Source organism: Nanorana parkeri, unplaced genomic scaffold (assembly GCF_000935625.1).
Source record: "Nanorana parkeri isolate BGI_ZX_2015 unplaced genomic scaffold, ASM93562v1 scaffold1985, whole genome shotgun sequence".
In the NCBI taxonomy this organism is placed as follows: domain Eukaryota; kingdom Metazoa; phylum Chordata; class Amphibia; order Anura; family Dicroglossidae; genus Nanorana; species Nanorana parkeri.
Genome location: NW_017308253.1, coordinates 5,917 through 20,636, shown reverse-complemented (window position 1 = coordinate 20,636; position 14,720 = coordinate 5,917). Strand labels below are relative to the sequence as shown.

Below are 14,720 nucleotides of genomic sequence, written 5' to 3'. Positions count from 1 at the left end.
ATAGTTTGAGCTATTGCTCCTGGGGGGGGGGGGCTGTCATGTAAACGAGGCCGGGAAAGAGATGAAATGCAACATAAAGGGAGGGATATACTGAAATGACGTGTACTGGTCACATGTAGTGGAGGGGGAGGAGCTCTGGACCTGATGGTTGGAAACATCCTTCTACGTATTAAGTAGGGTATACAAGGTTACAAATTCGTATGAACGTTGTACACAATTTGGTCATCATAGTGAAGGAAACCACCATGAATGGAAAGACATTTTCTGTTCAAAGCTCTCATCACTGATCCTTCGAGGGGAATACCAATGTCTGAAATGTAATCACAGAGATAATGTTTTCTTTCGCACAGACGCATTGCTACCTCCATGAATACTTTCGATCGGCAATGATCGAAAACCCCAAAAAACCTTTACAATTTTGTTCGTTTGAGGACATTTTTCTAACACGCTCCTTCTGCATTTTCCTTTGGTAGTTTCGTCTGTCGGTTACACCGTATTAATAGATATTCCAATGTCCTGAAAATGACTTTTCCTCATAAAAATTCTAACCCTGTATACCTGACTTCACTAGGAAACCTGTTATTTCCTACATAGGAACGCCATGTACAATGAGCCCTTGCCTTTCACTGGGAGGGGAACGTGGCCACAGACGAGGGAGAGCTGCCCAACCAACACCGCATTAGAAATGCCTTATGGGTATCTGCCGCAAGCAATGGTCCGAGCCCTGAAACCGACCCGCACGTCGAGTGATGTGACTGATCCAGAGACTGGGGGGCCTGCTTCTCATACGGGGGCTCTATGACCTTTAATGAAGCAGGGATGGGATTCCTGTGGAACATTTGGGTCTTATTTAATAACAAACTGCATTGCTACAGGAGCAAGAGCCTGTAAGGATTAGGACAGAGCGGCCCAGCTTTAGGGGTAAGAGTCTGTAAGGTTTAGGACCGAGTAGCCCAGCTATAGGGGCAAGAGCCTGTAAGGATTAAGACAGAGCGGCCCAGCTTCAGGGGCAAGGGCCTGTAAGGTTTAGGACTGAGTGGCCCAGCTATAGGGGCAAGAGCCTGTAAGGATGAGGACCGAGCAGCCCATCATCGGGTCTGCACCGTATGCTATTAAATAAGCTCACAGCTCTATAACACAGTTGGCCAGATAAACTCAGAGTGGCGGTTGCTCAGGAATACAAATGGTCGCCCGTGACATCTTATTTTGGAGCATCGCATGTCAAACTATAATGTTGCAGCACATATAACTTACATGGCGCATAGGAGACTGTGTAATGGTTGCACCATCACCCTCCTGGCGCATTACCGTACACGTCTATTGCCAAACCCATTTTGTAAACCTTTAGGTATTTGGCACAGAGTGTGCGACTTTTTCTGCAAAGTATCACACTTGGGATCCTTTTACAAATGGTGAACTTGTTGCATCTTTCTTTTCAAACCCCTTAAACTATTGGAAAAAAAAGTTTGTGTGCCAAAAATTTGGCGCACTGACAATAGATTATCTGGCCCACTGTATTATAAACACAAAGTTCCCAATTGAAAAGGCAATGCTTTTACCCCCTTGAAGTGGCCTTATCATCATCTCTCATGAAAGATGCCATCTTGACCTTTTATTAAAAGAATCAAGCAACATTTTATATAAAAGTAAAACAAAACATAAAAATGGTACAAAGTCTACAGAAAGCAAAATAAAAACATATACATCCACGTTATATACTGTACATACAGGCAAAAAAAGCCTCATCACCGCACAAATATACCATAATGATACAGATAAATAAACAATTTACATGAAGCAACAGAGAAGGCCTAAGAGGCACAACCCATCACCTATGCATGCAGCTATTTTTCAAATTAAAGAATTGAGAAAAAACTAGGGTGATAAGAGACAGACAACCACACTCCAGAGAAAGACTCCTGCAAGTCAGCAAGGCTTAATACCCTTTCACACCTTCAACCAAGTCACTTGTCTGTCCTCCTGCTCCCGCCGCTGCACTCAGCTGTGTTGAGCAAAGCTGAAGAAGCTTTAGCATCCTGCACACTTCTAGATGAGGAAAATATGGCCACAATTTGGTTCTATGGTTCCTTTTGCTGGCCACTACATTACTGCTGTGTCTTGTGGTGACATAAGGGTTGGCAAAATAAAAAACATGGAGCACAGATGGCAAAGTGGGCATCCTACACTCCTGGACAGATTTAGCAGCAACCTTAGATCTTTAACACAGCAGAGTTTGGTGGAACTGATAGCTGGACAGGTAAGTACTAATTGTTTTCTTTGCAGGGAGAATTTCTATTCTATGCTCATACAAACAAAAGAAAAGCCGGCCACACACCAGATTCAACTGGAATAGTTTATTGAAGCTTGTACCATATCAATGGCCAAAAGAAAAGCTGGCTGCACACCAGATTCCACTGGGACAGTCTATTGAAGCTTGTACCATATCAATGGCCAAAATAAAAGCTGGCTGCACACCAGATTCCACTGGAATAGACCTTCCTGCAGACCAGTGGTGTCTCAAGAGGGGTGTGGAGGATGCGGCCCGCACCTGGGTGACACCATTGGAGGGGTAACACCAAAATGACTGACAGTTTCAGGAGAGAGGAGGAGACCCGGCGGCATACCTTATCCTGCCGGTTGAACCTCCCCTCCTCTCTCTGATGGCGTTCATCACCAAGATGGCCACCGGCAGTTATCAATAAGATGACCACGCATGTGTGATGATGTCATCGCATACACGCGTGGTGAAGTTATGTGCATGCTCAATGACATCACGGCAGGGTGTCACCCGGTATCCGCTCTGGGTGACACCCTGCCCTGGGACGCCCCTGCTGCAGACCTTCCCTTCCAAGGTCTGCCTCGTCTAGAGGAGGTGGACCTTGGACGGGACACCAGTGATGTGGTATAAGCTTCAATAAACTATTCCAGCAGAATCCGGTGTGCGGACAGCTTTGCTTCTGTTTGTATGGGCCCATATTGGAGAGAGGATGTGCTTCCATTGGCAAGCACCTGGCCCATCCTTCCCTGAGCTGCGGAGAAGCGGTGTTTCTCTTGTGTGTTCTCCTTCTATTCTATGCTTTTTAAAAATAGCAACACAGTAACTTTAAGGGCATAAATTCATACACATAAAGTTAATATGAAGCTACACATTGTTCTGACAATCTTTTTATGTGTCTGGATACAGTAATATATTTTACCTTTCAAAATGAAGCTAAAATGATGAAACAAATGTTTTTTTTCTTTCTGTAGGTTGACAATATGAATAATTGTACAAGTAGTACTCGGAAAGATTTTATTATTTTAGGATTTGCCACTTTTCCAAATGGACAAATCTTGTTGTTTGTTGTGCTTTCATTCATGTATTTGCTGACAGTTGTGGGAAATTTGACAATTGTCACCCTTGTCTGTATGGTGTCGCAACTTCACACGCCAATGTACTTCTTTTTGTGTAATCTTTCTTCCTCAGATATTGTGTTTGTCACAGTTACTCTTCCAAAGCTGCTGTCCATTTTTTTGACCCAAGACCATACCATCACATTCGATGGATGTATTACACAACTGTATTTTTTTCTAATATGTGGACAAGCTGAAATATTCATCCTGACTTGTATGGCCTACGACCGCTATGTGGCAATATGTAAGCCCTTACAGTATTCCCTAATTATGAACAAAGTAGTGTGCTTTGTAATGGCTGCCTTTTCCTGGCTTACAGGTATCTTAAATTCATTGCTGCATGCCTTGATTGCATCATCCTTACCATTCTGTTACTCCCTTGAAATTGATCACTTCTTCTGTGACCTTAAAACACTGGGCATGCTATCCGCTAGTGAATCTAAAAACCGGGACATTCTGACATCCGTGCAGAGTGTATTTATTGGATGTGTGCCTTTTCTGCTTATTGTAGTCTCCTATGTGTACATCATTTCTACAATACTGAAGATCCAATCTTCAAATGGACGACTAAAAGCTTTCTCAAGCTGTACCTCACACCTTACTACTGTAGTGTTATTCTATGGGCCAATCATCTTCTTGTACATGAAACCAGAGAACGACCGTTCTAGAGAAGACGACAAGCTGCTCTCCATACTGTATGTGGTCGTGGTGCCAATGTTGAATCCATTTGTTTATAGCTTGAGAAACAAAGATATATTAGGTGCAATTGCTAAAATAAAACAATACTTAAAGAAAGTGTAGGTGCAAATGAAGAATAATACCATGAAGTTAAATACTGCATGAGCTCTGTATATCTAAAGGATCTCTGCTCTGTTAACAAACTTTTCTCTTTTCCAATGGTCACCACTTCTAATGGGTCCTCCAGAACTCCCGTGGGCCTCCCCTACTCTGAAACTGCATCACTTGTTATCAGACATGAATCATCTTTCTAGGTTATCAAGAGACTCTGTCATGTGGATCAAAAATTAAAACAGATGCAGCCACGTAGCCTCCCAAAACCTCCTGTCATAGCTAAATACAAGTGATTCTGATAGGAAAGACTATGCCACTTCTGAGTAATACATCCCAAGCCCTCCTGCCATAGCTGAATGTCATGCTGCCTTGATGGTACATTTGTGCTAGACAGTGAGGCTGCCCATCGTAGTGAAGGACCAACAACAATGTGTGATGGTGAATCTTATAATCAAATTTGACTGTAATCCACCATCACAGATTCTTACTGGTCCTTCTCTATGAAGGGCAGCCTCACTGTATTGTAGGAATATGCCATCAGAGCAGCCTGACATTCAGCAGGGGGGCTTGGGATGTTGCTATAGGTATGTACAGGGACCTCTAGTTGATTGCACTTTATCCCTGCAGCGGTTTTTGTTCCCTATGATAGAGGTCTCTTTAAATGCGCCTTTATAACCTATTTTATCAGAAAAATATGACATACAGCGTCTATTTCCTGTCTCCAACTTTTCACTAAGGGGGTTATTCACTATTGAGCTGAAGGATACAGCCGTAGCTTCGGCTGCATCCTTCAGCTCTCTTCGGCCACCGGAGCCCTTCGGTTCAGTCAAACCGAAGGGCTGCTGTACAAGCTATTCACAATAGCTCGTACAGCAGCGGAAGGCAGTCGAACAGCTCAGCCGAGCCAGAGGCATATGCTTCGGCTTGACTGAGCCGAAGTGACAGCCGAAGCAGGGAGAACGGCCGGGCAAAGACTTGCTCCGCCCAGTTGTAATGACAGATCAGTGTCCCCAAATGACCTGGGGATGCTGATCTGTCATTGAACATTAACAACTGGGCCGAGCCGGCCGTGACGTCATGGCTGGCTCCGCCCAGTTGTTATTCATTGGCCGGGACATGCTAGAAGACTCTAGCAGGTGCTGGCCAATAGGAAACAGTTGGGTGGAGCTAGCTGTCACTGCTAGCTCTGCCCAATTGTTATTTCTTTTATTATTATTTTTTCCCCTTCTTTAAAATATTTTTATTTAATTTTTACTTTTACTATTTAAGATTATTTGAAAAAAAAATGTCAACCTTTTTTTTTTTTACACTCTTCACTTATTTTCTATTCTACTCGGTACCACGGAGGTACTGAGCAGAATAGCCGAGTGAGCTGCTGAAGCTTCGGCTCAGCTGATCCAGATGTTGGACCGGCTGATTCAAGTCCCTCTGCACTTCGGCTCAGCCGAAGATGCAGAGCATGTTCAGCTGACCGAAGGCAGCCGCACTGAGCCGATGTACGGCTGAAATCAGCTGTACAAGCCAGAAGTGAATAGATGAACAACGTTCGGCTCACTTCACTTTGGCTGGGTTATTCACTCTGCGGCAGCTTTGTGAATAACCCTCTAAGTCAGAGGTAGCAAACCTCCGGCCCTCCAGCTGTGGTGAAACTACAAATCCCATGATGCATCTCTCTTCGGGAGTCATATCTGTGGCTGTGAGAATCTTGGAATGCCTCATGAGATTTGTAGTTCCACCACAGCTGGAGGGCCGGAGGTTTGCTACCCTTGCTCTAAGTGTTGTAGTGTATCACCTGCACTCCATACGGTGATTTAGAGCTTTCTCTCTTCAAATAGCAGTGCTCAAAGTGATGACACAGATGACACTATGGATGAACGGAAACACCAGCACTCACAGGATGCAAATAATGCATGATTTGTCACTATGTCGCCCTGAGCAAGGGACCCTGGGTGGCCCCTGTTGGTTTGATCGATGCATGTGACGCATTTTCAATAAAAAAACGCGCATCCTGAGTGTTGTTGATTTCTTTCATCTACAGTCTAATTTTCACTGACTTTATTATTATTATTATTTATCTACGACACTGGTATTGTTGCCAAATTTTCATTACCAATGGTATCAAATCTTTTTTTAGGCTGTAAGCTCTTTTGTGCAGGTTTTCCTTACCTATTGTTTGATGCATTAGTCTTTGTTATCAATAAATTAATTTGTACAATTCTGTAGAAAATGTTGGCTCTAGAAAAATCAATAATAAAAACTGTAATAAGAATGTATAAAGATCAGCAATGCCCATTGTGACAGAAAGCAAGGAATGGTTATAAATGGGAAGGTATGTAAGGCCAAGCCTTTTAGATTGCATCGCTCTTTTCAGTTAAAAACCCCAGAGAAAGTGTGTATGATTTAGATGTGCAATTTATAAATTGTGTTCTGGGTCCCTCTATGTGTAGCAGACTAGGTGAGCTTGAAGATTGAAGCCGGCATGTATACGTTTGTTGCTGAAAAGGACATTATTTTGGAAACCGAGTGAGTGAGTACCGAGTGAGTACCGGAAAGTACTGACTAATGTTATGAAGTTTTGTGTTTTGCTGCAAAGAATGGACTGCATTTCATGAATGCAGAAATACTTGTTTACTGTGTGCCGTGGAAAATAAAGCTTTTTTTCATCTGGAAAGGCACCATCAATGCTGAAAGATTTATCCAGGTTTTAGAGCAGCATATCCTCCCATCCAGACAACAACTTTTTCAGGGAAGGCCTTCTATATGTTAGCAGGACAATGCTAAATCGCATACTGCATCTATGAAAACAACATGGCTTTGTACTAGAAGAGTCTGGGTGCTTAACTGGCCTGCTTTCAGTCCAGACCTTCCACTAATTGGCACATGTTGAAACGAAAACTACAACAAAGACCACCCAGGACTGTTGAGCATTTAGAATCCGATATCAGGTAAGAATGGGACAACATTCCTCTCCCAAAGCTCCAGCAACTGGTCTCCTCAGGTCCCAGATGTTTACAGAGTGTTGTTGTAAGAAGAGTGGATTCTACACCGTGGTGAACATGGCCCTGTCCCAACTTTTTTGAGACATGTTGCTGTCATCAATTTCAAAATTAGCTTATTATTTTCTTAAAATGTTACATATTCTCAGTTTAAACTTTTTATATGTTTTCTACTGTGAATAAAACATGAGTTTATGAGATTTGCAAATCATTGCATTCTGTTTTTTGCACAGTGTCCCAACTTTCTTGGAATTGCGTTTGTAGAGCAACATAGCTGATTATTAAATCTTCGCCAATTCAGCTCACTTTCCAGTTCAGCTATGTTGTCCTAGATCAGGGGTAGCAAACCACCGGCCCTCCAGCTATGGTGGAACTACAAATCCCATGAGGCATTGCCAGATTCTCACAGCCACAGACATGACTCCCGATGAGAGATGCATCATGGGATTTGTAGTTTCACCACAGCTGGAGGGCCGGAGGTTTGCTACCCCTGTCCTAGATTGTTCACTTCTCCTGCCTTCTCCAAACTCTTCACCCTTTTGTGAATAACCCTGTTATGTCTTCATTTTACATTGGTGGTCAGTGAGGGAAATATCCCTTTCATTTGTACAGTCTGCCCACTGATTACTAATTAAAGGGGCATTCTTGCCACTGATGTAAGAGGCATGCCTACTTCTACTTACTACCAATTTAAGGGGACATTCAGAAATCCCCCTTACATTCGGGATCAGTAATTGAAAGAATGTCCCCTACGCAGGTGGTCAGTGGGACAAATTTTAATTCTTTCCACTATCACCAGTGAACGGGGCATTTTTGCTCCTACTAAATATAAATGTAAGGGGTATTCTTTCTTTCTTTCACTGAACACCATTATTTAGGGTAATTATAAATGTCCCCAACATTGACCAAATGACTATCAGTGAGAAAAATGCAGCGATAACCCTAGTAAGAACCAGCTTGTGGTTTATTTCTTGTAGTCAAATAATTTCATTTGAATTACATTAAATATGGGATTCATAATTTTGGGCACGGAGATTGGAGTGTATGCAATTATTTGTGATGATATTTAGGGATTAAATTCAGAATTCACTTTAGCCTAAGATATTCACAAATATTCAGTCAAACGTTTTAGCACAACCCCCACTTTTCCAGTTGTTAATTGAAATGTAAGCAAATCAAGCAGGGGCGTAACTAGAAATCACAGGGCCCCATAGCAACATTTTATATGGAGCCTTGTGATTTCTAGTTGCAGCCCTTGCAGAGCCCACTTGAGATCCCACACAGCCCACCTGAAGGTGACCCTGCAGAGCCCACCATAGACTCTCCAAGGTGGGCTCTGCAGGGTCTCAGGTGGGCTGGTCACACTCCTTACCTGTCCGCCTCTTATTCCTCTACGGTCACTGATGGGCCCTGCCTCCTCCATCACCGGTCCAGCCTCCTCCTCCATCGCCCAGCCCCACCTCCTCCTCTGCTGCCGACCCTGGCCCTGCCTCTTCCTGCACTGCCGGGTTCAGCCTCCTCCACCGCCGCTGCTGGCTCTCACTGACTCAGCAGCGGCTGTGGAGAGGAATGCACCGCTGCGCAGATCACTTTCAGTGTTCTGAACAGCGGCGTGTTCCTCTTCACAGCCTCCAGTGACAGCCGGCAGCATGAGATTCCATAGCGACCCAGGCGGCCTGCACAGTATCTGGGATGTCCTGGCCGGGCCCCCCTGTGCCCCAGGCCCCATAGCGGCCGCCTGGGTAGCTATGGCGATTGTTGCGCCACTGAGTTCAAGGCCAGTGAATAACCTGAAATGTACAAAGTTAAGCGGTAAACTGTCAGGTGGAAAAAAAGGTGAAAACAGAAGTTTAGCGCAACAAACAAAAAAAATAATTTACATTTCAGAGAGTTATACAAAAAGGCCTTTTTCAGGGAAGTCATGGGTTAACAACTCACAGTCGTTCTGCAGCAATGTAAGTAAATTAAGCCTTGAAAGTTAATACAATCCCTACATGTATCCCAACTTTTGTTGATTGCTCACAAGCCCTCTGTCTGTATAAAAGTAGTGTTGGAACAGACTGTTACTACACCCTCCTAAGCAATATTTGGACAGTATTGTAATGCGGGAAGTAGTATATTGCTCTCAAAATGTCAAGAAAAAGGCAATTAACAAACATAAGCCACACGAAGCAAGCCGATGTACGGCTGAAATTAGCCATACCAGCCTGAAGTGAATAGCCGAACAGTGTTCGGCTCACTTCACTTCAGATCGGTCATTCACTCGGCTGCCCTCGGCAGCTTCGTGAATAGACCCCTTAGTTTCATCTGTGAAGACAAGACTTCTAGCTCAGGTTTGAGAGGTTGAGTGTCAGTCAGTTGCTAAGATGGCAAAATTTGAGCTCTTCAGTTAATCATGCAGGTTTTTGTACACCGTCAAGTAGGCAAAAGGATGGTTCCTCAGTGTGTGACACCAACAGTCAAACAGGGAGGAGGAAGCATAATGGTCTGGGGCTCATTTGCCAAATACAGAGTTGGCAGCTGGCATCCTGCACCAAAATTACTAACTGTCACGATCTGGATCAGTCTAGGAGTCCAGTAGCTGAAACAGCAGGCAAATTTGTGGTATAACAGGCATAGTTCCGTACCCATTCAGACGGTAGAAGTATAGGAGCAGGCAGAAGCGTAGTCAGAGATCAAGCCAAGGTCAGTAGCCAAAGGCATCAGGTATGAAGTGGAAGACGTTAAGAGTAGTCAGTGAATCAGCAGCCAAAGGTCGGTACATAGGTAGCAGTATGAGCGGATTGTATCACAGGAGGAGCAAGAAAGCAAGATATTGGCAGGAGCACAATAATCTGGCAAACAGGAAGTGCAGAGGCATGGTTAAAATAGGAAGTTCAAGGGAGGAGCAAGGAGTTCAGAGTTCAGCAGAAACTAGGTTTACCTGAGGATTACACAGGAGATCAGGCAAGGAGCTATACAAGGTTGTAAGGTGGCCCAGCAGGTAGAACCACTGCTAGCTACAGCAGAGGCCCTGGGTTCAGACCTGGCTCCTGACACTACCACAGAATTTTGCAGCGCCATGCAATACCCTCTGGCGTATGCCTAATTGGTCTGGGGTTCATCCTACAGCAAGATAATGACCCAAAATATACCTTCAGGCTGTGTCAGAACTACCTTAGAAGAAAAGAACAAGATGGTAGGCTTCAAATCAAGGAACGGTCAGTGCAGTCTCCAGACCTAAACCCCATCAAGCTGGCTTGGGATGAACTGGACAGTAAGGTGAAAGCAGAGCAACACATATGTGGGAAATTCTGTAACAGTGTTGGGAAGAACTTTCTGAACAATCTTTGATTCCAGTTGTAGAAAGAATGCCACAAGTGTGTTTGGCTGTTATATCTGCAAAAACTGGCTACTTTGATAGTCTGGCTATTTTGGAGTCCAAAATTTTTAGATTACATTTTGTTAAAGAAAACATTTTTATAATTTATTTTGGATGTCCAATTGTTTATTTGTTCTATGCTTTATTTTCAGACTACATTGAGACAATAAACTGCCTAAAGTTCAATAAAAACTGGAAAAATCAAGGGAGTTATAAAACTTTTGCCTGGTAGTGTAAATGGGTTAAATGTTTCAGAAATATTGCCATAAAACTGAAGTTAACTTTTACTGAAAACCTAAGATAATTATGGCCGTGTTTAATTGCTCCCCCAAGGATTTGGAAAGCATTATATACTCTGGTTGTTCTTCGGTGCACCAGCGGGAGAACCGTGCTCCAAGGTATACACAGCTTACCATACAACCTTGTTAGAAATGCAGCTTCTTAGGATTTCATGTGACTATGCTAAACCAAAAGATTTTATTGGACACTTTCAGGACATTTAAAAAGATCCCACTATATGTGTCTTATGTTTGTTAGGATGTCATTATTTTCTTCAGTTTCTGCTCTTTATTTATTTATTTTTTTCCCCACATTAAATCTCTTCTTGGCAATCTAAGCTGTAAGGCATGCAGCTCACATGTGTTATCTCATTCCACTGCCATTTTCTGTGAACTCGTGATTGTATTATGATCCTGTGTTTCCATACTGCCATTGTAGGTTATTGTAAAACTTGCTTTGCACCCTCCTCATTGTTCTGCCCTGTCTTCATTTCCTGTATCATTACATTGTAGCTATACTGTTATCATCCTCACTGGCAGATGTTTCATCTTTACCTATGATTTTAGTTGGCGCCGTTTTTAATTTTTTTTAATACTGCACTGTTTGCCCAATAGCAAGAGGTCAATCTGGGTACCTTTACATTTGCTTTTATTTGTACTTTGATAGTTAAACATATATATATTGTGGGATCACCTTCCCTAGGAAAAAGGCAGTCCAGGCAGCAAAGTCCTTCTTTTATCTGACTTGCAGTCAGTGTTTTTATTTAAAAGGTTAATAAAACAAAATAAAACAGAAAATAAATCCTTGCCTTTCAGGCTCTGACTAAACAGGCAGGTTTCCTATCTACCAGGGGTGAGCTTATCTCAGCCACCTCACAAAACAAAAAGGACTTTCAGCAACCCTCTACTCACAACCATCCATCTTGTGAGTTTGGTGTGGTGACTACTTTACAACACACAAAGGGACCATGGGTTACAAAAGTAGCCACCCTCCAGAAGGAAGGACAGTGTCAGCACCAATTCAGAGATGATTTGAGGATCTACAGCCGAGTGATACACAAATAAGATACATTGTTGTTAATAGTTAAAGTACTTGAATGTATTTTTAGGATTTAACTCCTGAGTTTAGTGTAGCTTTAAGACCCCGTTCACATGTAGCGACATACCTTTGCAGCGGCCGGGATAGCGCGACTTTCGGGGCGACGATCCAGCGACGGTAGCGCGACCTTCTCTGTCGGGCTCCATAGAAAAAAAAGCAAAATCCTCCGAAAAAAGGGTCCGGTAGAAGCGACTTGCGACCGCGACGAGCGACATGGAGTTAAGACAGCTCTATTGAATAGCATTGGCCGGCGACTTCTCTCGATATCGCGCGGGAAAAAATGCGCGATATCGCGGCGGAAATCTTGTGATACTTCGCTACATGTGAACGGGGCCTAATAATTTTCTAACTATATGCACTTCCAGTGTCCACTTCAAGTGACACAGGTGACTGGTCCTGTTGCTTTAAGATGAGAGAGTCATAAAGTGAAGTAAATAAATATTTTTTTAAATACAGAAAGGCCTTTTTGTTTTACTAATTTTGTTGATTTTTCTATATAATTAATACGCCATCGATTATTACTTTTACTACTTTTTTAAAAAGCCAGCAAAGAAAATAATACTTGCCTGTCCTGCTGACCTTTTATTAAAAGAATCAAGCAACATTTTATACAAAAGTAAAAAAAAAAAACAAACATATACAGTTATATACTGTACATACCGGCAAAAAAGCCTCATCACCGCACAAATATACCATAATGATACAGATAAATACACAATTTACATGAAGCAACAGAAAAGGCTTAAGAGGCACAACCCATCACCTATGCATGCAGCTATTTTTAAAAAATATTAAAGAATTGAGAAAAAACTATGGTGATAAGAGACATACAACCACACTCCAGAGAGAGACTCCTGCAAGTCAGCAACTTGGGATCCTTTTACAAATGGTGAACTTGTTGCATCTTTCTTTTCAAACCCCTTAAGCTATTGGGAAAAAAAGTTTGTGTGCCAAAAATTTGGCGCACTGACAATAGATTATCTGGCCCACTGTATTATAAACACAAAGTTCCCAATTGAAAAGGCAATGCTTTTACCCCCTTGAAGTGGCCTTATCATCATCTCTCATGAAAGATGCCATCTTGACCTTTTATTAAAAGAATCAAGCAACATTTTATACAAAAGTAAAACAAAACATAAAAATGGTACAAAGTCTACAGAAAGCAAAATAAAAACATATACATCCACGTTATATACTGTACATACAGGCAAAAAAAGCCTCATCACAAATATACCATAATGATACAGATAAATAAACAATTTACATGAAGCAACAGAGAAGGCCTAAGAGGCACAACCCATCACCTATGCATGCAGCTATTTTTCAAATTAAATAATTGAGAAAAAACTAGAGTGATAAAAGACAGACAACCACACTCCAGAGAAAGACTCCTGCAAGTCAGTAAGGCTTAATACCCTTTCACACCTTCAACCAAGTCACTTGTCTGTCCTCCTGCTCCCGCCGCTGCACTCAGCTGTGTTGAGCAAAGCTGAAGAAGCTTTAGCATCCTGCACACTTCTAGATGAGGAAAATATGGCCACAATTTGGTTCTATGGTTCCTTTTGCTGGCCACTACATTGCTGCTGTGTCTTGTGGTGACATAAGGGTTGGCAAAATAAAAAACATGGAGCACAGCTGGCAAAGTGGGCATCCTACACTCCTGGACAGATTTAGCAGCAACCTTAGATCTTTAACACAGCAGAGTTTGGTGGAACTGATAGCTGGACAGGTAAGTACTAATTGTTTTCTTTGCAGGGAGAATTTCTATTCTATGCTCATACAAACAAAAGAAAAGCCGGCCACACACCAGATTCAACTGGAATAGTTTATTGAAGCTTGTACCACATCAATGGCCAAAATAAAAACTGGCTGGATACCAGATTTTGCTGGAATAGACCTTCCTGCAGACCAGTGGCGTCACAAGGGGGGTGCGGGCCACACCCGGTTGACATCATTGGAGAGCTGACACCAAAATGACCGACAGTGTCAGAAGAGAGAAGGTAACCTGGCGCAATACCTTATCCCACCGGGTGAACATCCCCTCCTCTCTCTGCCAGCATTCATAACCATGATGGCAACCGGCAGGTATCAATAAGATGACCACGCATGTTTGATGATGTCATTGCACACGCGCGTGGTGAAGTCACGCGCATGCTCAATGACATCACGGCGGGGTGTCACCCGGTATCAGCTCCAGGTGGCACCCTGCCTCGGTACGCCCCTGCTGCAACCTTCACTTTCAAGGCCTGCCTTGTCTAGAGGAGGTGGACCTTTGACGGAACACCAGTGATGTGGTATAAGCTTCAATAAACAATTCCATCAGAATTCAGTGTGCAGACGCCTTTGCTTCTGTTTGTATGGGCTTATATTGGAGCAAGGACATGCTCCCAGTGGCAAGCACCTGGCCCATCCTTCCCTGAGCCGCAGAGAAGCGGTGTTTCTTTTGTGCATTCTCCTTTTATTCTATGCTTTTTAAAAATGGCAACATAGTAACTTTAAGGGGCCTTCATTCATAAAAAATAAAGTTATTGTGAAGCTACACATTGTTCTGACAATCTTTTTATGTGTCTGGATACAGTAATATATTTTACCTTTCAAAATGAAGCTAAAATGATGAAACACATGTTGTTGTTTTTCTGTAGGTTGACAATATGAATAATTGTACAAGTAGTACTTGGAAAGAGTTTATTATTTTAGGATTTGGCACCTTTCCAAATGGACAAATCTTGTTGTTTGTTGTGCTTTTATTTATGTATTTGCTGACAATTGTGGGAAATCTGACAATTGTCGCCCTTGTCTGC

At 42.7% G+C, this 14,720-nt stretch overlaps 1 protein-coding gene across 1 annotated transcript; it reads left to right on the top strand.

Annotated features, from left to right (window-relative positions):
* The first annotated feature begins 3,357 nt into the window (after positions 1–3,357).
* On the top strand, positions 3,358–4,194 carry LOC108800296 (olfactory receptor 1-like). Its single transcript, XM_018572273.1, has one exon. It carries the CDS (start codon positions 3,358–3,360, stop codon positions 4,192–4,194), a length of 837 nt encoding a protein of 278 aa, XP_018427775.1.
* Positions 4,195–14,720: the final 10,526 nt, after the last annotated feature.

Coding starts and splice junctions, on each gene's coding strand:
- LOC108800296 (XM_018572273.1), top strand. CDS start 3,358: ATGTATTTGCTGACAGTTGTGGGAAATTTGACAATTGTCACCCTTGTC.